Source organism: Condylostylus longicornis, unplaced genomic scaffold (genome assembly GCF_029603195.1).
Source record: "Condylostylus longicornis isolate FDR11 unplaced genomic scaffold, ASM2960319v2 ptg000135l, whole genome shotgun sequence".
Taxonomy (NCBI): Eukaryota; Metazoa; Arthropoda; class Insecta; order Diptera; family Dolichopodidae; genus Condylostylus; species Condylostylus longicornis.
The window spans coordinates 8,074,723-8,099,856 of NW_026578103.1; the positions used below are offsets into that span (position 1 = coordinate 8,074,723).

Consider the following 25,134-nt stretch of genomic DNA (forward strand, 5'->3'; position numbering starts at 1 on the left):
GGGTAAATATTAATTTAGACTAAAATTGCAAATTTTTAACATAATTACTTTTTGAATCATTAGAATTAAAGTTGGATTTTAACATTAATTCTATACAATAATCAATGTCAGCGATAATGGCATTTATTAATTTATTAATGATAATGTTGTAATTTTATTAAAAAAAGGCGCAACATTTTTTTTTCAATTTTTTAGAAAAGTCTGCAATAAATTTTCCATTGTTGGAATGATTTCTAACAGAAAATTTAAAAAAAAAATATCATCAGTACAGGCCACACACAATAAAACCTAAATCATTACACACAAAAACACGTTCACATATTAAATATCTATTTATGTGCCCTTGAAATAAATAAAACAGAAAAAAAAACATAAAGAATAAAATATTAAATTATAATTGCGAAAAACAATATATAACAAGAATATTTATTATTTAAACATAACACTGAAGGGGTGTAGAAATATTCAAAATGAAAAATAAAAATGAATAAAAGACCGATGGTAAGCTCCGGTAACTTAAGTATTTTTTATAGTTTTCACATATGTATATATATATTTACATATGATGAGTATATGTATAGAGAAAAATATTTTTTAATTTCTATTTTTCTTTTATTTTCTAATTTTATTTCGAATAATTAATTCTTTAGGCATACGATTTATATTTGCGCAAAATTCTTTTCTCTTTTTTCTGTTTTTCTCATTCTTTAATGAAAATAACAAACAATATTGGTGTTTTTTTTTTGCCCATTTACAATATTTTATTGCTTTCTACGCCTAAAAGTATGTTCGTTCAATATAATAGAACAAAAAAGGGAAATAATAAAAAGAAAATTTATAAATTTTTGTAAGAAAATTTTCATTGTCTTTTATTTTTAATTGAAGAAAATAGAAGTAAAAAATTATAGGGACGGACAAATTTTTGGAACGAGGTAACGAAATTTGTTCAATTCTTAATTAATTTTACTTTTTGTTTATAATGCCTTTTTCTCTATAATTACATATATAGAAAATCGGAGAATTTTAAAATTTTTAATAAAATTTATATGTATGTAGAGAACTTCACTTTTAAAGGTTTAAATTTTTTATAATACAAAATTGAATTAAAAATGTTTCAATATTACCCGTATATATTATATTTAATATAGGTACATATATATATATTTAAATGGAAGTTTTATAATCAAGAAAATTTAACATTTAACCCTTTTATTATACATATATATATATGTATATAATATATTAGTTGACATTTTCAACATTTTTAACTTAATTTTTTTTTGTCATATTTATAAAGCGTAAGATGAAAAAAAATATCGCTCTTTCCCTCTCTCTCTCTTTTAACTAATTATAATGTTATAAAATGAAAGAGAAAAATAACAAGAATTTAAAAAGGAAAGAATCAGAAAACAAAAATTAACTGATTCTCTTCGGAGACCTTTATTTAATTTACGGATTTATTTTAAATTTTTCAGTAGGTATTCGCTGTTCTTATTAAAAAATCATGCCTTATACTAAAAAAAAAATCTTTTTGCAATTAAGTTTATTTTTTTCCTTTTTTTTTTTGAATTTTAATTAAAATTAAACAGAAATTTCCCTTGATTATTGAAAAAAATTATTAATGTATGTATATATATTTTATATTAATACAATTTCCTTTAGAATTATAAGTAAATAGTATTACGTGTTAATAATCATCTTTTTAAAGCATTTCTCATACTTATGGTTTTGTCAATTGTTGGATTTCTTTTCTAGTACAGATTTCCAATTAGAAAATTTAATAACAGTTCGTCTCAATATACAAATTTTTAAAATAAATTTAGTGATCTTCAAATACCTTAATCAGTTAAATTTGAGTAGCAATTCGTAAATTTTTTATTAACATCAAACTCTTTGTCTTCCTTATTATGTGCAATCTTACTCAGCTCAAGTATATAAAAAACTAAACTATACAGTGTACTGTTATGACACTATTGAGAGTGTTAATAAAAATTCACTTGCTAATAAAATAAAATAAAATGTTAAAAATCTCTCTAATATTGTCATCATATTGACAATTCATATTATATTGAGGGATTTAACATTTTACATTTTCAAAACAACTAAACTCAACTCAATTATTACTACTTTACTCTATAACAACGAGTACATTCCATTTCATTACTCGTACTCTATAATAACTTGTACATATTCGTGTCATTTATATTATTTTCAAACAAATTGTAATTTGAAATAGTAAAATAGAAATATTTTTAATAATTTTTTTTTAAACAGGGCTATAAAATTTGGAAAATTTTCCACAATTATATGTCGCAAAATGTTCTGTATAAGATTTTCATATTTGAAATATTTAATTATTTAAAACTTTGAATTATGCAAACATTGTACATCTTAAGTATAAATTTATTTAATAAAACTTCTGTAAGGGCTTAATTGCGTGTACTCTATAAAAATAATTTTAATATCCAAAATGATAAGTAAACTAAATTGATATATCTGAATTTTACATTGTAAGTATTACTCGAATATACTGTTGCACTTCTTTAAATATTATTCATTCATAAATTCTATATATACGTACGCTAACACAAAACAGAACAGTCATTTGAAAAATTGGTTTTAAAAAAAATTTTCTTTAATTTAAAAAAATTCATTTTTGTGCAATTTAAATTTAATATTTTTTTTCTTTTTCATTATTATAAATTTTTATTTTTGCTTTTATTTTATATTTCCTAGTCAAATATATGTAGCGTATAATACATACGCTATATACATACATACATTGTTAATAGAATAAGAAAAGATGAAATTTTCTTTTTATGCCACTAGACAAATTAAATACCTGCTGACGTGATTTCCTACAATATTAAAATATTAGAAAGAAAACTACCACCACCTGATTCAAATAAATTATTGAACAGGATAACAATATAAAAAAAAAGAGTGAAGAAAAAAATTAAAAATCTATTGTACATAGAGAAAAATATGTATTTAAATACATAGTTCAAGGTATAAAATTCAGGTGTCCCAGAAATGTAAGTATATGTGTATATATATATATTGATATCATTAGAATATTATTATAAAGAAGAATCAGACAATGTAACAAAGTAAGACAACGCTATTTATTTTCTTGAATTTTATATTTTATAAAGTTGAATAAGACTTCGAAGTTCTGTAATGCTATTAGCATTAGGCTATTAACCCACAAGGAATTCTCAAAAACAGCATAAGATTGCAATCGACTATATCAAAAATTCAAAAATATTATTAAGAGACAATTTATTAAGCTACATTATGTGTTCCTTTACATACTAAATGCAATGAAAAACAAATTAATACCCTTTTTATGAAAAAGAAGATAATGGTGTCTTAAAATTCAAAAAAATTCACTTCTACTTAAAATTTTAGATTGTCCTCATATACATATATGCATACAATCTCATTTTCTTATTTCGTTCTGATTCGGTTTTCCCAAATATAGTCTTTACACAGTTTATCTAATTTTATTAAATCGTTCAAAACGGGCTTTGAATTCGATTTTCAGTTTCATATTTGTAATTTATGTCAAAAAAAATTACTCAAAATTCGAACACAACAGTACATTTCTATAACTCACTGTAAATTAAAAAAAAAATTTAAACATGCCTCAAATATACATATATACATATGTATGTATATACATGCTTTCGTATGCACAATACATAGCCAATTATATTTTTTATTCTTTACAAGTTGAGTAAAAAGTTCAACAGAGAGATAAATGTTGAGATTTAAGTGGTTTCCTTTTTTTCTTGAAAATTAATTTTTCAAGGACATTTTGATGTGCGTGAGCTTTTCTCTTAATTTTCTTTTCGTTTCTCTGTTTTTTTTTTTATCTTGTTCAAATTTTAATGAAATTTATATGTAAAGTGAAAATAAGATATATATTTATGAATGTATATTGACATCTAGAAAATATAGCCTTGTTCCTTTATAAATAATGCAAAAAACGAAAGAAAAAAAATAACTAAGTAAAAAAAGGTTACGCTTTATAACAATAACATTTTTACATTTTTAATGTTTGTTTAAAGGATTATTAGAAAAATTAAGTTATTTTAAAGGAAAATTAATTAAGATAATTGATGTTACAGTTTTGTTATTCACAAAATATGTATACATGTATATACAGTATAGATATTAAAGAATGTTTGTCATACCAATAGTGGTAGTTAGAAGAAAATAAATAAGACAATATTTTGGGACATCGAATATCCTTTTTTTTCATTCTTTTGTTATACAAGAAATTAATACATACTCAACTATTTAATTATTAAAATAATGATGAAAACTGAAAATTTAAATGAACGCTTTTACAAAATTTCAATGAAATTGTGTTTAAATATAAATAAATTTCAAAATGAATAAATACATAATGTAATGAAATATAAGTGGCGAATATTATTTTGCGTTAGCCCCAGGTTAATTCAATTTGTAAAAAAATTAATCCTAATTACCAAGAAAGTTATTATTAAAAACGAATCTACTGAGGATCCCCTCAGTAATCGAATACTTGATAATTTCAAAAAAAAAAAACATTGATGATCACAAAAGAATTTCAAAATTTCTACAAAGCAACTCGCAAGTTACATAATTTACAAATGAATATCAAAATTCTCTCTTTTTTATCAAATATCTTCGTGTTCACAGTATTGAAAGAGGTAGTTAATATTTCATATTCTTGAAAAATGCTACACAATTCTCTAAAATTACAAACAACCCTAATATTATTAATTTTTCAATTAAAATGCCAATAATATTGCGAGAATCCGGGAAAATGATGAATAAAAAAAAGAAGTAATCCAGTTCTTGAACTTAAATAAATATGAGTAGTCAATTTAACCCAAAAAATCAAGCATCACGTGATAAAACAATTAACATGTTCAAAAATTTCAATTCATATAAAATGTATAATTAACCTCTATTTAACAATTTACTGTGAAAAAGTCGTAGCTATGTATTGGAAACACATTTTTTTTTAATTTACCAATTACAATTAATTCTTTTAATTTCGAATATTTACAGTACACACATGTTATGGTGCTACATGAATTTATAAGTTCAGACTGATCTATAAATAAATAGTGTAAAGTTGTACACCTTCACTGATTAAAACAAAACTGAAAGTAATCAAGCGAACTTAAGAGTAAATCAGGCCTGAAAATTGAAAGTATGTACACATTGTTTTTATACTGGTTCCAAATATATATGCTGATGTCAATATAAATTATTTTGACATCAGCCACCAAATACATTTAACACCAAAAATTCAAAATTATTTATTTCTGTCATTTAAAAAATATGTTTTCTTTATTTATCATATGTATATAGTAAAAAATAATATCCCTTACAATAATTTATTTTTCCAATTAGAAGGTAAAAGTGGGTAATTTTAATTAAAATTCAGAAAAATTTTAGTTGCTAACGTTTTCATATATGCCTTCACTCTTAAAATGAATTGTACAAATAGTTAATTTTTTCTTGTATTTTAAGAAAATAACGATAAAATAAAATTATTAGGTTTGCATTATCTAAATTAATAATTTTACTTAAAAACATGAATAAATTTTCTCTATAATTTAATATAAATTCTTTTTCTATTAAATGAAAAATATATTTTTTCTGTTTTTATGTTCGAGCCGCGTAAAATTTCTTGCCTCAAAATTAATAACTTCATGCAGAACTTCATTATGAATTAAATGATGTACATATAGTACATATATATTTCTTTTATTAAATTGAAAGCATTTTATTGACCTATTTTTTAATAAAAAAAAAAAAATTATAATAATTTCGTCAAAATGCAATTTATTGATTATTTCAACATAAATATTTATGAATTTATTTATCACTTATCGATATTAAGAAAAATATACATACATACATAACATTATAAGTACATAATAAAAAAAAAAACGAATAATCGAAAAAAGTGACCTAAAATTTAAATTTCAATCAATAAATAAAATTTCATTGAGTACAAACTCACAAAATTATAATGAATACAATAATATTGAAAATTAAATTTTCAATTATTATCAAATTTGAATAAGATGAAATTTTGTTCTGCGTTAAAAAAATTTTATTATAATAGCTAAATTGAATTTATTAGCATAAATAATTTATTTTATTTTCAATTAAAATTCGAAACAAACCGTCTTTTAAATACATATACATATATGTACATATGTACATAAAATTCGACCCGTATATAAACAACTCGCACAATAGCAAAACTTCGAACTAGCAGAACAATATTGTGATTTTATGAATTCTTTCTGCTTTATATTCGTATAATTTATATACGTTTATAAGGACAACGGCGAAAAAGCATCGATTAGTGCATCATCGACGTAATCGGTTTTATCTAAAACTCAGTTCTGAAATTACAGCTGCTTTAAATTATCTATAAGCTGAAACATAATTATCTGTTCGAAATGTCATAATAAAATTTTAAGTATCTCCTTAAAATTTTTTTCGTATTACGTACATGAGTAGAAAACTCGCTAAGATGTAAAATTTGAGCTTATTTATAAACGGGTCCGACTTTAATTATAATTAGTTTATTTATTTGTTATGTTTTTAATATAAAAATTTATAATGTTTTAGAAACACCTGATTATTTAGAGAACTTAATATTAAAAATTGTATTAAAATTGCTGCGAGAATTCAAAATCTATCAATTTTTTTATCAAAAAACACTTAAAATAAATATTATTCAATTTACAGAAAAATTACCCGTTGAATATTTAATCTTATAATCCAATCATCAGTGCCCTTACTAACAACACAAAATCGAATTCAAATCATCTAATTTTACTAACTAATCTTATAATTATTTTAAAGCATTTAAGAATTAAACTTAAATTATTAATAAATACAACTTTAAAGAAATTATTTCGGATTCATCAATCAATTTAACCATTAAATATTTACTATTTCAGTAATAATTAATTTAGTAATAGTAAAATTAAATAATTTCAAATTTATTTCATATAAATTCAAACTTTTAGTAATTTTTTACTAATCAAATCTAAGCAAGCCAAACAAACAAAAAAAAATCTGATGTGGTCAGCACATAACCGACCGCAATGTGTATTGTCTAGTTAAGTGAAAGTGTTACAGAATATTATAAAAATGTCTGTTAAATACTTCTTTCCAATTTTTAGGACATTAGTAAGCTTATAGTTAGCATACCTAGAAAAATGTAAATTTGGCTCTTAGTAGAGTTTCGCTTTGTGCTACCCGAATTCCCTGAAATGCTCGCCATTTAGTTTCGGTAACAATCAGAACTCAAATATCAAATTTCAAGAAACTCCATCAATTCGTTCCGTAGATATGGTGAAAAATGTAAAATCGGCCCGCAGATCAGTTTTCGAGCCCTGATCTTTCCAAAAAATTTACATGTTCATTGTTTTAATACAAGGAATTCAAATATTAAATTTCAATGAAATCGGTTGATTATTTCTCTTTATATACACAAAAATGTATATTTGGCCCGTAGTAAACGTCCAGTTGCTGACGCCTGATTTCTTCCAAAAGTTAGGAGGTTTCATCGCCGGTAGAGCAAAACTTATATATGAAATTTCAAGTAAATCGGTTGAATATGTTCTTCAATATGCTCAAAAATGTAAAACAGGCCCGCTAAAAAGTGCAGTTCCCGAGGCCTGATATATACCAAAAGTTGATCGATCCGTGCCATGGTGGAAATAAACTTACGTATAAAATTTCATCAAAATCTGTTCAGCCGAACTTGAGATACACGCGTGCACACACAGACCGACAGACCGACAGACCGACAGGTTGCTAAAAATAGTTTATTTACACTTCCCTACTATGGAGAAGTACGTTCCCACCGAAAACTCGATATGCAAAATTTGTTGCCATCACATAACCTACCTATTGTTTACACAATACGGTCGGTAATTAAAAATACTTAATGTCACAAAATTTTTTTTAGAAAGAATTAAGAAAAGAAAACTTTTTGATAAAAATATAAAAAATTTAATAAAATAAATTAAAAATGGCTAATATACGAGCTCAACAACAATATTCACTTAGATGGAATAATTATTTACGTCACATAACATTTGCATTTGATGATTTAAAAAGTAATGGCGATTTAGTGGATGTAACCTTATGTTGCGATGGCCAAAAAATAAAAGCACACAAAGTTCTTTTATCAGCATGTAGTGCATATTTTAAGGAAATATTTAAAGATAATCCTCATCCACATCCAGTTATAGTGTTTAAATTTATTAAATTTGAGGATTTAAACGCTATCATACAATTTATATATCAAGGTGAAGTCAATGTTCAACAAGATACACTACAATCATTTTTACAAACTGCTGAATTATTAGCAATTCAAGTTGTTAAGGGTACTGAAATAAAATTTATAGTAAAAATTAAAAGTAACATTCCAGAATTAAGAAATGTACCAGACATTATGCAACAAAATGCTAATGAACAAAGGACACAAACTGTAGAAAAAATTACTGCTATAAGAGAATATGAAATATCAGAAGACCCAGAAATCGTAAATGAAAAATTACATCCTGTATCAAATGCAATACAAATGAAAATAGATCCAAATAAAAATATTTCAAAAGGTACATTTACACAATCAGCTGAACAGCAATCAGATAAAAAATACCACTACAATTGGTTTCCTCGCATCAGCAAATATAAAGGACTAGAAAGTTTCTACTGAAAAATTATTAAAAGTTTATCTTTCAGTTATCAAAATTAGTATATCAAATAGAATGGAACTTACTTACCTCTTATTTCATACATATGATTATATATATAGAACCATTCATGCAATATAAAAACTCCTAATATTTCATAATAAGAATGTAGAATTATATGTTATTATAAGAAACTAGAATATATGAACTTGAGGTAGTTGTAAATAATTTTTAGAGGTTCTTAACAGGAGCTATGATTCGAAATTGTAATTATTCGAAATCCGAATACAATAATTTCTTTTCTACCTACTTTCCTTTTTTCCGAAATGTTTCAATCGGGTCATCTTCGATATAAATCGTATGAAAATTTTTCATTTTAAAATTTATATTGATTTTTTTTCATAAAACACAGTACACTTTTAAGTGGCGATGAGGAAGGCCTGTATCTTCTTTTGGCAAATTTGTTTTTGCAAACATCGACATATAACTCCAAAATTTATTTATATAAAAAAAATTTAAGTGTTTTTAAATGTAAGTGACTTAAATCATAAAAGAACAGTTATAATTTTCTTTTTCTCCATATAAACTGTATACATTTTTTTTTAAAAATCATAAAAGGAAAATGAGAGTTGGTCTCTCCACGTGTTGGCCTTATACTTACCAAAGCAGTGCAGCAATTAATCTATTCGACATTTACCTTTTTGTATTCAATAAAAATCAAAAATTTTTATTGAAAAGTTTTAAAGAGAGAAAAAAAAATAAATTACAAGGAAAATGATAGACACTAATCCAAATTGAAAAGAAAATCACAAATCATATTTTCTTCCCTCTAATACCAATACTCCAAAATCACTTCATTCAATGCATATATGTTTAAGTCAGTATATGTAAAGGCATACATACATACATAAGAAAAAATCTACATAAAAAATGAATAAAAAGTTTTAATTTTTAAAGATTATTACATAAAAGAATTGACATGTAAATCATAAAAATTTTCATTTCATATTTTTCTCTTTTTATTTTGTGTTCTGTATTCTGCAAATCTGTTCTACTGTACAAAAAAAAACAAACTTGTCGATTACCTACATAAATAAATAAATGAGAAAAAAAAGAGAAAAAGAAAAAGAAAGAAAAATTTAAAATGTTTTTTAAAGATTTTTTTGTTCTCTTTGGAAAGACTCTTTTCAAAACCCCTGTTCCAGATCAGATACACAAAACTTAAAGATATAAACAGAATTAAAATAAAAAAATATAAGCCGCCCACTTATACCGACAGTCGACACCGTTACCGTCATCTTCATTTGTATTCACTCTCTAAATGCCTTTATTTTCTCTATTCTAATTCTTTTATTTATTCTGTTTTTTTGCTTATTACTTTTTATAAAAGTAACAACACCATCATAACGAAAATAAATTTTTAATTAAAAAGAAAGCAAAAGCAGCAGTAACAACATAACAGTACAGCAAAGCTAAGAAAAAAACGTAAATAAATAGCAAAGTGCCATTACATATTCTCATCACCTTGAAAGCTTATCAATTACACAAAGCCTATTTAACATTAGGAAAAATTTCGTGTTTACACACCTTCTCCTATTCCTAAAGATATTAACGAAATATATTATCAAATATAAATATAAAATAGATAAAAGGAAAAAATGTAGGAAATTACGGTGATGAGTGATGACGACAATGATGATGACATTTTCGTGAGTGTCAGTACTTTTCACATTTACAGTAAATGCTATTCCTTCTAAACCAAAAGTACATACATTATAAAATGTCAAAAAGAAATCTAAGTTGAGACACAATAATGATAAAAAATATTTTATAAAAAAGTAAAACTGAGTTTGAGGTCGATTATAATGTATGCCTATTATGCAAGCAGTATTTTAGAATTTTAATAAAGTTTATGGTGTGACAAACTTATTAATGCTTATAACCTTAAAAGTATAATTACGGAACTTAAAAGCAAATGTAAACAAACCTTAACAAATTGATCCAAATTTGAAAATTGCACTTAATACAAAAGTTATAGCAACATCAAATCAATGATTTGACACTTATTGAAAACAACAGTAGTCCAACACGGTGGATTATAAAAATTCAAATAATCAATAATAAAATCAAGTGAATAACGCAAAATTTTCATAATTTTTACAAATATAAAGTATGTAATTTCTAAAAATTCTTTTGAACGTACTGTAGTAAAGATTTATCGAACATGCTTACTTAATATGCTCATGAACAAGATTTATGTTAAGATCGAAATTAAAACTAAATTTTCGATAATCCCCTTTAAATATTAATGAAAAACTAAGAAATAAAATGAAAAACTAAGAAATAAAATGAAAAACTAAGAAATTCACAATTCTAGAACTTAAAAGCTAGAAAGTTTTGGTACCTAACGAAAATTAAATTTTTTTCATTACCTTTGTATATCTTTCTGTTAAATAAACAAAAAGTTTATTTAAATAGATTTTCGCTGTATGTAATGTAATATTTAAGAAACGGAATAAAACCATTATGAGAAAAAAATAAAGAAACTAGTGAGTAAATTTAAATTTTTGATTTAATAGAAAAAATATACTCTATATACATGCTATATACATAGAATATAAAGTAAGCATATTCAGTAAAAGCATACTCCATTTACATACTAACATACATATAAATTATTATTAGAATAATTTTCATTTAAAATATTATTTATTATTATGCATGTACATGTACATAATTTGAGAGAGTAATTCTCACATTTTCATAATAAAAATGCATTCACAAAATATATATATATATATATATATATATATATATATATATATTTAAATAAAACTTAAGTATAATAACTATAAAAGGAACAATAATAAAAATAATGAAAATAAGATGAAATGTTAATAGGACCATTTTGTCGCATTCCTTTATGAAAATAATTTATGCTCATTTTATGAGCATAAAGGTGAATATGAACACTATAACATTTGACTCCTTTAAAAGAAATAGTTCTTATTTATGCGTTTATAGTTAAAATAAAAATAAAAAACTAGATTATAAGTATAAAAAATAATTTATTTATTTATTTATTTTTGAACACACACACAATGATAAAGAAAATGAAAATGATTATGAATTTGTACAATATCATGAAAAAATTTTATTATAATTTTATAAAATTTGCTACAATAATATTTTTCTTTAACACTTTAATAAACTAGAACTTGTTGAATTAATAAATATTTGAAAATTATTATTAAAATTTTTATAACTAAAAATAACATTTAAAATTTATAAGTTCATATTTAATAAAAATTTTATTAGCTCAATAATAATTTTAACATCAATTTTTAAATTATTTACATACTTATGTAAATATAATTAAAAAATATATATATATCTAAATATTGTAAAAATATTAAGTGTTAACTTCCAAGAACTTCCATGTAAAATATGTTGAGGATCTATGCAGGAAATTCAAACCTTAAAACAACAAATTCAAATTTGTTGCAATTATAATTTTTTGTTTTAAAGTTTTCATTTTTCTTAAGATTTCTTCAGGCAGTGGTGCCAGTTTGTGCATACAAAAACTTTACTAATGCACTGAAGTATGTTAGAAAGTTTAAGTGGCAAGATAATTTTGTTACTAGTATTTTAACTACTGAGGAAAAATTTTAATTTTTTTATTAAAAACATAAGCAAAATTTGCCTTTTATACTAGATATTTTAAAACTTAATTGGCTAATTGCTTATGTCTGAAAACTTAAAATTATACATTTAAGACAAAAATTTCATTTTTTGATAGACCAAGAAAGTGCAAGAGAATTGTTATAGTTTGCAAAAATTAAAATAAAAGTTTAAGGTGAAAACAGAACAAAAATAATTTTTCGCGACGAAATGACAAATTTCATACAGAATACAAACACACATAAATTTAACTGCCCAGAATGAAGCGAAATTATCGCCGCAAACTTAGCCAAAATAGATCTTGCAAAAATATTGAGCAGTTAATTTTGCCGTTCCATTATTGTTCCGTGTTGACAACAGAAATCACCCGCCGTTGATATTCACCGATTTGGTTTTTATATGCAGGTAATAAGTAAAAAAAAGTTTTAGTTATTACCGACATATAAAATGTTCTAAAACACTTTGTACAACATTGCATTAAAAAATAAAACCTATTAACTTTATCTTAATTTGTTTTAAGAAATTTACTGATAATAGGAATGAACTTTACAAGTAATCAGAATTAAAAACATTGAATTATAAAAAAATAAGAAAATATCCAAAAATACACTAAAAACTCAATAAAAGACAAAAGTTTAACAGTGTTTCAAAATACAAGAACAATGACCTCATCATGCAATTAATTTTTAAATTATTACACTAAAACGTGAAAAAATTTAGCATACACATCAAACATCACTTAAAATAGAGCATTAAAAAATAATTTTGCTAAAAATTTGGTAAAATGCGAAAAAAATTAATATAGACACTGCATTACATATTTCATTGTATATTTCGCGGAGCTTTTTCTCTTCTCTTTCCGTGATAAATTTAGGCATTGCTTTTTTTTCATATAAAAGACGAAAACACCAACATTAAAACAAATCAATTTATGAAATGTAAAATGAATTCAAAAATCAAAATTATAATTTGAAAAGACAAAACAATTTTTAAAGACTTCATTTCATTTTTTTATACTTCATTTTTAAATTAATTTCATCTAAAATCTCTTAATAAGTATTTACTAATTTTTATGAATCAATATTTTTTCGTATGAAATTAAATTCGAACATAAACGTCAACACTCATGCATTAATATTAAACACTAGATGTCATGTACTTTCTCTATTCATTTCAATTTTCACTCATTGCTTCCTATTGTCAAATAAATTTTTGACAGTTTCTTAAAACAAGCCAAACAAACAAGAAGTCAAAAGTAGTATAAAAAATTTTTTTTAGAAGAGAGAAAAAAAGGAAAACTTTTTTATAAAGGAAAAATATAAAAAATTTAATAAAATAAATTAAAAATGGCTAATATACGAGCTCAACAACAATATTCACTTAGATGGAATAATTATTTACGTCACATAACATTTGCATTTGATGATTTAAAAAGTAATGGCGATTTAGTGGATGTAACCTTATGTTGCGATGGCCAAAAAATAAAAGCACACAAAGTTCTTTTATCAGCATGTAGTGCATATTTTAAGGAAATATTTAATGATAATCCTCATCCGCATCCAGTTATAGTGTTTAAATTTATTAAATTTGAGGATTTAAACGCTATCATACAATTTATATATCAAGGTGAAGTTAATGTTCAACAAGATGCACTACAATCATTTTTACAAACTGCTGAATTATTAGCAATACAAGGTTTAACAACAGAAGATAAAACACCTAAAGAAACAAATCCTATAAGTACGAGTGAAAGTAAAACTATAACGAAAATTTTACCATCAACGATTCAGACAATTAATGCGAATGGTGGTACAACAACAACAACAACTACTACCTATACAATAGACCCACATGAACCAATTTCATCTACCATAGCAGCGAAGAGGAGAAAAAGTTCAACAAATACAAAAAATGACGTACAAACAACATTTGCTGAATGCATAACATTTACGAAAGATGAGACAGGGGTTGTTAAAGGAACTGAAATGCAATTTATACCAACAGTTAAAGTAAATATTCCAGAATTAATACATGTACCAGATATTACACAACAAATTGTTAATGAACAAGAAACACAAACCATAGAAAAAATTACGGTTAAAACAGATAATAGTCAATTTACAACAGAATATGAGATATTAGAAGACCCAGAAATCATAGATGAAAAATTAAATCCTGAATCGAATGCAATACAAATGACAATAGATTCAAATGACGATGTTTCAATAGGTACATTTACACAATCAGCCGCACAAACTGAAACTGAATCGGATAAAAATACAACGACGGGCGGGAACTCTACATCAGCGATTAATAAGTGGACAGAATGTTCTTATTGTAAAATGACGATTACAAGTGTGAATTTGTGGCGTCACATTAGGACGCAGCACACACCGGAACCACCAAAAGTATGTGAGATATGTTTAAAGCATTTTAAAAATAAATATAGTTTAAGAGAACACATAAGGATAACTCATGAACAAAAACAAAATAAAGCTTAAGTACCTCCGTTTCTTTATTTATGGTAGGTAATTTTATGTAATTTTTTATTTTAAGTTTAATTCGATTTTTAGATGTTATATTATGTAAATTTTAAAGTATTCTGTAATTAGTTTAAAATATATGATAATTACTAAAAATTTTTTGTAGTTTAAAATTAAAAATAATTTGACCAAAATTAGCCAACAAGAAACCATGGTAAAGTAGAAATTTTTTTTGTGAAATTTTATGAAAATGTATTTCTATCAAAATTTCTTTTCTTTGAACCATCTCTGGCCATTTAAATTAATTTCTTATCATTTGAAAACGAAACTGTCGGCTTTAAATAGTTTGATATTAGTTAATTTGGATGGGTTACTTAAGATTAAATACACGTTTAATTTTGAAATAATACATGGTACTTTTTCTGCATTTTTAAGAAATTTCTAACGAATTTACATTTAGTATTTAAAAGTAGTAAGGAACTCAATCGAACTCCGTTTGAAAAGTTAAAAATGTTTAACTAATGTATTTAACGAACTTAAATCTATCTCAGAAATTTAATGATAAATTCAAAGTGAAAAGCATTGCACATGAAGTTTGAAATTTTTCGCTGAGGTTAAGAAAACAAATAGCAGTTATCAAGAAATCAAAGAAATTTAAGTCATATTAAATCCTAAATACATAATTTAACCAAAGGACACGACATGAAAAACTGATATAGCAAGTTGATGCAATTTTACTTTAATATAGCTACGTGCCAAGTCGAATCCAAAATGTAACCGCTCAAATAATTTTAATAGAGGTTAAGTAAATAAAAGCATATTTTGTAATTTTAATTCTAATAAAAAAAATGGGTACCACATAAAATATCACATGAAAAATTCGATTTTTCTCAAATTCCTTAATACATGAAAATTTTGTAAATAAAGCTGTAATATCATAGATTCTAATTGGATTCTATCATGTGTCATTATCAAAATTTAAACATACCTAAATTTGTTCAGTGAAATTCCAACAATTTTATTTTTATGTCTCGTATATTTCTAAATATAGTTTATCTTGAAATATGTATCTTATTAATTACATACTGTGTACTTACCAAAAGGCGGTATTTCTCGATACTATTGGAGGATTTTAGAAAAACTTCTTTACACCAAAAAAAATATTTCCTAAATAATAAAAATGCCAACAAAATATTTCCACCACTACATACACAAAACAAAATAATTTTTTCACATTACTTTTTCTTCTTTTTTTTTTGTAAAAATTTTTTCTTAAATATTTTTATTATAATTCTTAAAATTTGTAAAATTTACTAGTAAATTTTGATTAATTTATTTTTGAATAATACATTATTTATTTTTATTTAATCCATTGATAAATTTTGTTAATAATTTTTCATTATTTAAAAAAAAACTTAAGAAATTTAGATTAACACACTTGCCTCAGCATAATTTTTTCATCAAATGAAAATTCTATTCAAATCAGAAAAACTGAATTTGACAAGTGTAAATTTTTGAGTGGTACCAATTGCCATTTATAAAAATAAAAAATAAAAGTTTTTTTTTTGTTTTGGCTCCCCTAAAGCTATTATAAAAAGCTTTCGAAAAATCGTTGAGAAAATTTTCCTCTTTTGAAATTTTGACATAAGTATATTTTCACTCAAACGCAGAAAAAGTGTAGTCGTTAGAACTTTAAGCTTAACATTATGAATATTATCAGTTGTATACTGTTCAAAGTACTCGTTACGAGTTTGACAGATATTGAATAATACAAATACAAATATGAAAACCTTTTGTGAATAATTGTTGAATCAAAAAAATAAAAAATTTTAGCATTAAAAATAATTAAAACTATTAAAATTATTGTATTGATATATTCAATTTTTATACATTATGTTATCAAATCTGTATTCATTAGTTCAGCTGTTTCACCACGAATGGTGTATTTTGTATGAACTTGATGTTCTCTTTATTTTTATTATTACATGTATAGCTTTTTTTTCTCTCTCTCAAAAAGTTCAAATTGTATGAATATAATATATGAATATTGTGTTCTTCATACTCCTGTTACTTGGCAAGTTATAAAAGTAAAGTGTAATACTTTAATAAAATATAATTCAGCTGAAAATAGATCAGCTTAACAGCGAACAAAGAATCAGCAAATCCACTTTTAGTAGCCTATGACTTTACCATTTTGTGATTCTTCTACAAAATTAATTTTCAAATTACTTTTCTCATAAACTTGATACTTTCAATGGAGTAAGTTTCCATTAAAGATAAAAATCTAATCTAGTGCAAAACTTTTCGTCAGAAAAGAAACCGTATATGTGTTTCCCATTTTATTATCGATTTCTACCGAGCTTGAATGAAACATGTATAACAATTAACCAATTGTTGTTATACGATTTAATGTTAAAGAGTGAGTGGAAAGACGAAATAAAATATAAATAAAGGAAATAAAAAAAGTAATGAAATTATCAAAACTTTTTTTAGATATATACGTCTTTGATTTAAATGTTCAAAATGCTAACGAGGTATAGAGTTTCTAAACGGAAGTTTTTTTCGGCATATAAGTAAAACCAAGTAAAAGATAATCTTATATTTTTAATGATTAATTTAAATTTCTTACTTCTCTGAAAAAAATCTGGTATATTTAGCAATTTATTTATACATATCCTATTTAGCATTTTGATAAATAAAATTAAAAGCTATTTTATGAAAAAATTTCCAAATTTGAAAAAAAATATTTTAAATTCGATTTATAAAAGTAACAATTTTTTAATGTTCAAACGTCAATTTAAAAAAGGACAACTGAAACGCCAAACAACTAAATGCCAAAACAACTCCGAAAAAACATTCAGACCCATCTGTTGTAAATCAAAAACACTACTTCCATCTGTCGAAAAAAATATCATAACTGTAAATGGAACAAAGGATGTATTGTGAATAACATATCAAAAATTTTAATTTCATACATACATATATACTTATATATATTATTTTAATACGAACAAATACATATATATTATTATATTTTGTTTTTTAGTTTTTATTATAAATTTGTAAGCAAATGTTATTGTGCAGTAAGAGAGTAGCTATGTGGGAAAATAAAATTTTAATCAAAATTTTAAGGAAAAATTTAGAACATAGAGTCTAATAGTTTAAATTAATTTTTTAATATTATGATGAGATAAACTTATATGCATATGAGTGTTTGATGGAAAAAAGTCTGCAAAGCCTGAATTTTAAGATTTTCAAATGAAAAATTTATAAAATGTTGATTTAAAGAGACCTTTTCTTTTTCTTCACAAAATTATTATTATTTAATGGCCTTAAATTATGTATACCAACGAACTTTTCTTAATTTCCAGTAGATGTCGAAATACGTAGTAATTCACAATAATGCTTTCAAAGTTGGCAATGACAATTCTATCAACTTTGACAATTGTCACTCTACGGCAACTCATTAAAATTTTATTCTCCATTTCGTTCTTTTCTTTTATCAACGCATTCGTTGTTCGGGGTTTTCTCTGTGAGCTTCTATTTGGTGGATTTTGGTTGTTAATAAAATTTACAATTTGTATTTTTGGATTTAATTTTTAATATAAAGAAATCTTAATACAATTGTAAAGTTTTCAAAATTTGAAGAATTAAGTGCAGTCAAAAAATAATTTTAACATTAAAAGTAATAAAAAACGTGCTGAGTACTTTCGATTAAATATAACCAAAATCACATCACGTCATAAGACTTGATTTAATTAGTTCTGAATTTTTTGCTTTAATAAATTACAAAGTACATAGGACGTACACATTGTTTTAAAACAAGAAGATAAAAATCAAATTTTAAAAAATTTTTTGAATATATGGACGACGAAGTTATTTCAGTTGACAGCGAAGACAGCAGAATGGATATTGAAGGTATCATACCAAGGGATAACATCACGTAAGTTTAACAATTAATTTAAATTAAATTTGTAATTGTTTTAGATTATTCGTACTCTTTTTTTTATTTAATATTTTAATTGAGAGAAAATTTAAAAAAAATCATTCCTACGAAAAATTTCTTTTCTTTTTCTTAATTTTGAAATTTTTTATGAAATTTAATAATGAAACAGAAAGCAAAATAGTTTGAAGAGGAAATCAAGTATAGATTCATTACAAACACCACTGTCGTCGTCACCTTGGGGACAGCAGAAAGACCATAAACTTGCTCGTTTGAAAATAGATTCTAACTCAAGGTAAACATTCTGTGTATTATTCTAAAACAAAAAAAAAATCTCATATAACAAGTTCATAGATCGGTATCTAATGTCTACCGATTTATGAAATTTATTTGTTGTATGTTGGTATAGTAGAAAATGTTAAATAAAGAAATGTTAGAGGTGGATAAGAGAGGGGTTAGGGATTTAATGTTTTGAATAACAATATATACATATCCTATATAATCTATCTATTCTGGTTTCTACTTTGTTTATTCATAATGCATATTTTCTGGTTAGAGCTTTTAGAACGGATATTGCGGGTAATGAGGTTGATTTGGATCTAAAAAATAATATGAAAATATGTATACACAAACATATGTGTGTACAAATGTAAACTTGATTATTCTTCTTGGGTTATAGTTGAAATATTAACAAAACAATATTAATCTGAGTTTTAAATTAATTGGTGTATGTTATATAAAACTTTCAATCACTTGGTGACAGAAGGCACAGTTAAAATATTTTTGGTTAAAATATTTCCCAAATTATTACTGATTTTTGTATAAGCATGTTCTTAAAAAGAAAATATGTATATTTAAAATTTGTTTATGTAATGAGCATGAGGTACATTTGTTTAAATATATTTACATTTAAGGAACCTATATGTAATAATTTCGCAAAAATGAGACCTATTTTTGGTTATAGACTAATGTTAAAAATGGAGGATTTAATAGCTTGCATTATCCATATTTCGAAAATCAATATTTGTAGGTAGGTAGTTATCTACCTTGCCACATGTTTAGGTATTTAAAGCAAATCCCCATAGCAAAATCAAAATAGAATCAAATTGTCATCAAATGAAAACAAATACTGAATTGAAAATTTTTATTTTATTTATTGTTTGAAGATATTTCCTGTTCCGTTTTTAGATTATAATTGATTTTTTGAAGATATACATATGTATAATTTTAAATACAAATATGTATATGTATATTAAAATAGTGAATGCGCAATTTCTATACTGCCTCATAGTTATATAAAGAATTTATTTGTAGAATATGTATATGTAGTATATATATAAATTAAATATAAGTGATAAGATATCTAAATAAACTAAATATATTATCATTTTAATATATTAATTTCAATGAAATAAATTATACAAATTAAAATGATATTGCACGATATTTCATTGTTATCGCGCTTATATTTAATACGAATTTCGTTTTTATGTGAAATAAAAATATGATTATACTTTCCTATTCCCAATTTTTTCAATTATTTTTTTTAACCAATTCTTTGTTAATTTTTAGATTTGGTCTTCTCTCCTTACTTTGTTTGTATAACTATACTGGTTTATTAAATGGAGTGATGATTGCTATTATTTATACGGGAAAGAAAAGTTTCATTGCCTTATTAAATATTCGATGTTAAGAAAAACTAATACGAAAGTTTTTCTAAATTTGTAAAGTTCATTTTTAAAGAAAATGAAGGAAAGAATCCCATTTCTGTAAAATATACCTACTTTGGCATTTAACATATTAAAAAAAAAAAGTGTAAAATTTGTAAATAAAAAACAGTACGTGCTAAAATTTTAATAAGATTGAAAAGATTTTATATAATATTTTAAAATTGTATGTAAGTACTTAATGAAAAAATATTTTTAGTGTCCATTTTTTGTTCTATTTGAGAAATTCTTGGAATAAGTCGTATTTTAAAGAACTGCATCTTAAATTTATTCGCTTTAGTAAAGTTCTACCAAAACTTAGCAAGAATTTTGAAGAGAATTCATTTATCAATTTTCCAGATATAATAAAAAAAATTGAGAATATTAAATGATAGTCTAGGTCTTGTTAATCATATAATAATATATGTTATACATACAACAAAAACTGGTCAGTCTAAATACATTAAATTTTCTTAGTATTAAGATTTTGTGGTCTCTTTCTTTCTACATTTTAATTTTTTTTTATGGATTTTACAAATTTGGTTCCCTTCTTCAGGATTTTTAATTTGGTAAATACATTATTTTTTAATAACAATTCGGCATACAATGTCTACTGCGGGCGTTGTCTAATATGGCAATTTTCAATATTTTTTTAAATTCATATTAGATAAATACATAATGCGAATTTTTAACCCTTAACTATTATTATATAAAGAAACTTTACAAAGAAACTACGAGTATATACAAAATTAAAATTCTTAATACATACGGTTAATATTTAGCGATATTTTAGAGTGTAATACGTTTAACTCATAATAAATTTCCTGCATAATCAATAAATAGATTGAATTTAATAAAGAGCAGAACATGCGTTTATTTTTCCATATTTTATATATTTTTTTTTATTTTTGAACTACTCCAGTAATCTCTTGTAAACTTACAACAAATTAATTAAAGAAGAATTAGTTATCTATGAAAAAAAAAAACTGTTCTGAATGCTAATTTTGTTTTCCTGCATTTTTCTTTTATACTTATATAAAACTATGTGCATAGTATATACACCTCATCTCAATGTAATAAATAAACAATAGTTTTAAATAGAAACTGTAGGAGGAAAATAAGGTGGCGATAGATTTCATCGATATTTTTAATATGCTCTAATCTTTAGTGTTTATTCAAGTATAATTTGAGTACATCAAATAGATATAAAATACATCCTCAATATATATACGCATATATACATTTGTATATTATATTGCGCGTGTGTTTTATTAGTAAACTACAATTATTTAGGAATTTTCATTTAAGTACATTCATACTTTATTGCATGCAAAATATAAATACACAGTAGACTATCAATTATTTTGCGTACAAAAGTTATTTATGTGCATTAATAAAAAAAAATGTTATTAATGTGCACTAAATTTCAATGATGAAGAAATATTTATTCTTATTTTGGTGTTTATGTCATTTACGTCATTGTGACATTTGACATAAGTAAATTAAGTTGTTGGACATGTTTTATGTATAAAATATATATGTAGCAGCTTAAGATATTTCCGTTTCGAATATCCGATTACGAATCATATTAAGCAGCGGGAATATGAAGAAAATTAGACTTTACAGTAATGTTTGAAAATAGTAAATGACATAGGGCGTAGAAAATTCAACATTGTTTTTCGTGTCGTTCATATAATAGAACCTTTACTGTATTTACGTATAATGCATGTACATAAATATATATAATGAATGTAATGTAAATATATTTAGAACGCTAATTGATTATGAGGAGGAGAATTGATTATAAAGAAAAAAGAACTGAGAAAAAAAAATTATTCCCACAGAAATTTTCTTTTTTATAATTTTTAATTTAAATTTTAATTTTTATGTATTTGGAAAATTACGTAAGATAAAATAGAAAATACTTTTTGAATATTTTTGTGTATAAATTTTGTAATAAAAATAAACGCATAATTAATAAAATATTTTTTAACAGATGCTCGAAATATTTTTCAATATTTGATTTTATATTTTCAAACATTGAATTCTGTTTGGAGTTTTCTTTAAAATTGGATCCGAAATTTCAACAAAGCAATTTAAAATTTGTTCGGATTGTTATTTGAAAATTGGTTTTTATTGAATTTTATTAAACACATTTGAATTTTAATAAACCGTTGAAGTTTTATCAAGAAATTTGAGAGAAATTTTACTGAAAATAAATTTTAAATTTTATTTTTTGATAATTTTTTAATACTTAATTAGTTTACCAATATTATCACTTTTGATTTTTGAATTAAGACCAAGTATTTTGTAGCTTCTTGCGAAAGTGCAATTTTTAACATCTTGTTTTATTTTTTTTTGAATTATTTAAATCTATTTTCGTTTTTTTTTCTATTAAATCATCTAGATTCAATCGAAAAGAATTCGAATATCTTCTTATGTTCTTAAAAGTTAGAGAAAGTATAATAACTAGTTGTTAGTTTAAATTATGAATTCTACTAATACAACATCATAGTTGCGAATTAATAAGAATGTGCTTATTACACTACTAATTTAACTTAAATGAAATTTCTTCATGCAACTGCAGAACAGATGGATGACGTAATCAAAGGAACGAGTTAAAGGCAGAAAAATTAATTAAAAAATTTTTCTCCTCGGACTGGACTCGAACCAGTGACCTACCGCTTTCTAGGCGGACGCTCTACCAACTGAGCTACAGAGGCATGAAGAAATTGCCGACGAAATGTTCTCTACATTGCTTATACTGTAATTCACATGATTACTAAGTATTTGTTTTGTTTGCATTGATTGCTACATACAATCTACTATTGAAACACACAATAACAAGAACATATATATTTATAGGATTGTGGCTATTGCACTGATTAAATTATGAATTCTACTAATACAACATCATAGTTGCTAGTTTCTAGAAAAAGTTGTTAGTTTCTCTTTTTAATTTTTGATATAAGTATGTACATATTTGGAAGGTTTGGTTAATATATATGGCAATTAGATTCTAGTATTTGGATAATTTTATAATTCTTAATATTTATCTACTAAATTAAATACTATTTAGTTATTTTTCTCTTTATTGTATCTATATACCTTAAAAATATATAATTATTATTGTTATGTGGGGCTTAGTAAATTCGAATTAATATGCATTTATTAACCGTAAAAATATTTAAATAATATTATTTTAAATTTATTAACAATTGTTTTCAAAATTAAAATTAATTAAAGACAAAATTTAAGGATAAATGAAGTAAAACTACCCACCATTTTGATATATTTGGATCATCATTTTCATTTGGTTCTTTTATCGTATTTATATAATAAAATAGAGTGATAATGAATGCGCGTAAATTTATGTTAAATTTTCATTTAATAGTTTTTTAAAGGAATCCTAATTTATTAAAAATAAAACAATAATTTATTCTCTATAACTAAATTTATTACTAGATAATTATCTAGTTTCTCCATTAGTCTTGATAATCTGCTGTAATATTTGTTTTTTTTTAATGATTGTTAATGATAAGCTGTGAAAATTCAATATTTCAGTGAAAATATGCAATTAAAATTTCTAAAATTCTTAAAATCTTAGAAGCAATTTTTATTCCAAATATTAAAATTATCCTTAATAAAATATTTTCTTAAATGAAAAAAAAAAATAAATTTTTCTCTCTAAGAAATATCACATTACTTTGAAGTCAATTGGTTGGTATTATATAACACTTGTTTTTTATTTTATCATTTTCTTCTACACAACCTCAATTCTAACTATGTATTCTTAGATAATAAACGAGGAATAGATATTAATCATAATTCAGAATAGGATGCATAATTGAGACAATGAAAAGGCAATCAAGAGCTAATTGAAATTCAATGGATTTTATAAGAAGAGATAAAAAAAATTCTATATTATCATAAGAATTTTTTGTTGTTTAAATTCTGGATCATCTCTGTGTTATAATTTTTTTAATAAAAATAATAATTTTAGAAAATTTTCTTTAGTATTCATGCAAATTTTTTTTAAGAACACATTCTTAGGGGATCGCGATTAAAAAAAAAAATTTTTTTTTTGTTCGTTTTTTGTTATGTTGTGTTAGGCTTCGTCAAATTAGGAAATAAAACACTTAAGGGTTATTTTTACTTATCCGAATTTTAACACTTTAAACAAATTTCAATTATGATGTAAACTTGCAGTCGGAACAATTTCCTATTTCCATTTTATTCTAACATCTCTTATTTTAATTTTGTTTATGAGATTTCAAGCAGTGCAGTATGACCTTATAAATTGATGTTTTATTCCTATTTCCTAACAAATAAATGAAATAATATTAATATTTAATTTTGATTAATTGACAATTACAATTAATGCTGTAACATTAAATATGTTTTATTAGAAAATTTTCGTGCGGTGTCTAGAGAAATGATTGACCATGGAAAGTAGTTACTGTTATCGTGATTATAATTGCAATTATTAAAATTATTATTTAACTTTATTCAAGTTGTAGTTAGTGTGTAGTAGACAGTAAAGCACAAATTCATAAATATTAATTTATAATGTTAATAAAATCAGATAAAGC

The 25,134-nt window shown here is 23.7% G+C and overlaps 4 protein-coding genes and 1 non-coding gene across 7 annotated transcripts in view; 3 read left to right on the forward strand and 2 right to left on the reverse strand.

The window, feature by feature from the left end:
* LOC129615026 (putative uncharacterized protein DDB_G0286901) overlaps positions 1 to 16,322 on the reverse strand; it is a 125,050-nt gene extending 108,728 nt beyond the window's left edge. For both annotated transcript variants that reach the window (XM_055530071.1, XM_055530070.1), the window contains exon 1: positions 15,991 to 16,322. The gene's annotated coding sequence lies outside the window, so the exon portion shown is untranslated. The remainder of the gene's footprint in view (positions 1 to 15,990) is intronic.
* Positions 7,970 to 8,752, forward strand: LOC129615158 (modifier of mdg4-like). The gene has a single exon (XM_055530251.1). The coding sequence runs from the start codon at positions 8,063 to 8,065 to the stop codon at positions 8,750 to 8,752; it is 690 nt and encodes a 229-aa protein (XP_055386226.1). The 5' UTR covers positions 7,970 to 8,062.
* LOC129615028 (transcription factor GAGA-like) lies at positions 13,659 to 14,978 on the forward strand. The gene has a single exon (XM_055530072.1). It carries the CDS (start codon positions 13,757 to 13,759, stop codon positions 14,909 to 14,911), a length of 1,155 nt encoding a protein of 384 aa, XP_055386047.1. The 5' UTR covers positions 13,659 to 13,756; the 3' UTR covers positions 14,912 to 14,978.
* Positions 16,323 to 18,405: 2,083 nt separating the features above from the next.
* Positions 18,406 to 25,134, forward strand: part of LOC129615290 (dnaJ homolog subfamily C member 7) — a 57,003-nt gene continuing 50,274 nt past the window's right edge. Inside the window, exons 1-2 of one of the 2 annotated variants that reach the window (XM_055530418.1) lie at positions 18,406 to 18,836; positions 19,009 to 19,131. In XM_055530418.1, coding sequence (XP_055386393.1) covers positions 18,757 to 18,836; positions 19,009 to 19,131 — 203 coding nt within the window. In that variant the 5' untranslated portion in view covers positions 18,406 to 18,756. The remainder of the gene's footprint in view (positions 18,837 to 19,008; positions 19,132 to 25,134) is intronic. The other variant, XM_055530419.1, reaches the window with a different exon arrangement.
* Positions 23,193 to 23,265, reverse strand: Trnas-aga (transfer RNA serine (anticodon AGA)). The gene has a single exon. It is a non-coding gene; the product is annotated as a tRNA-Ser (tRNA).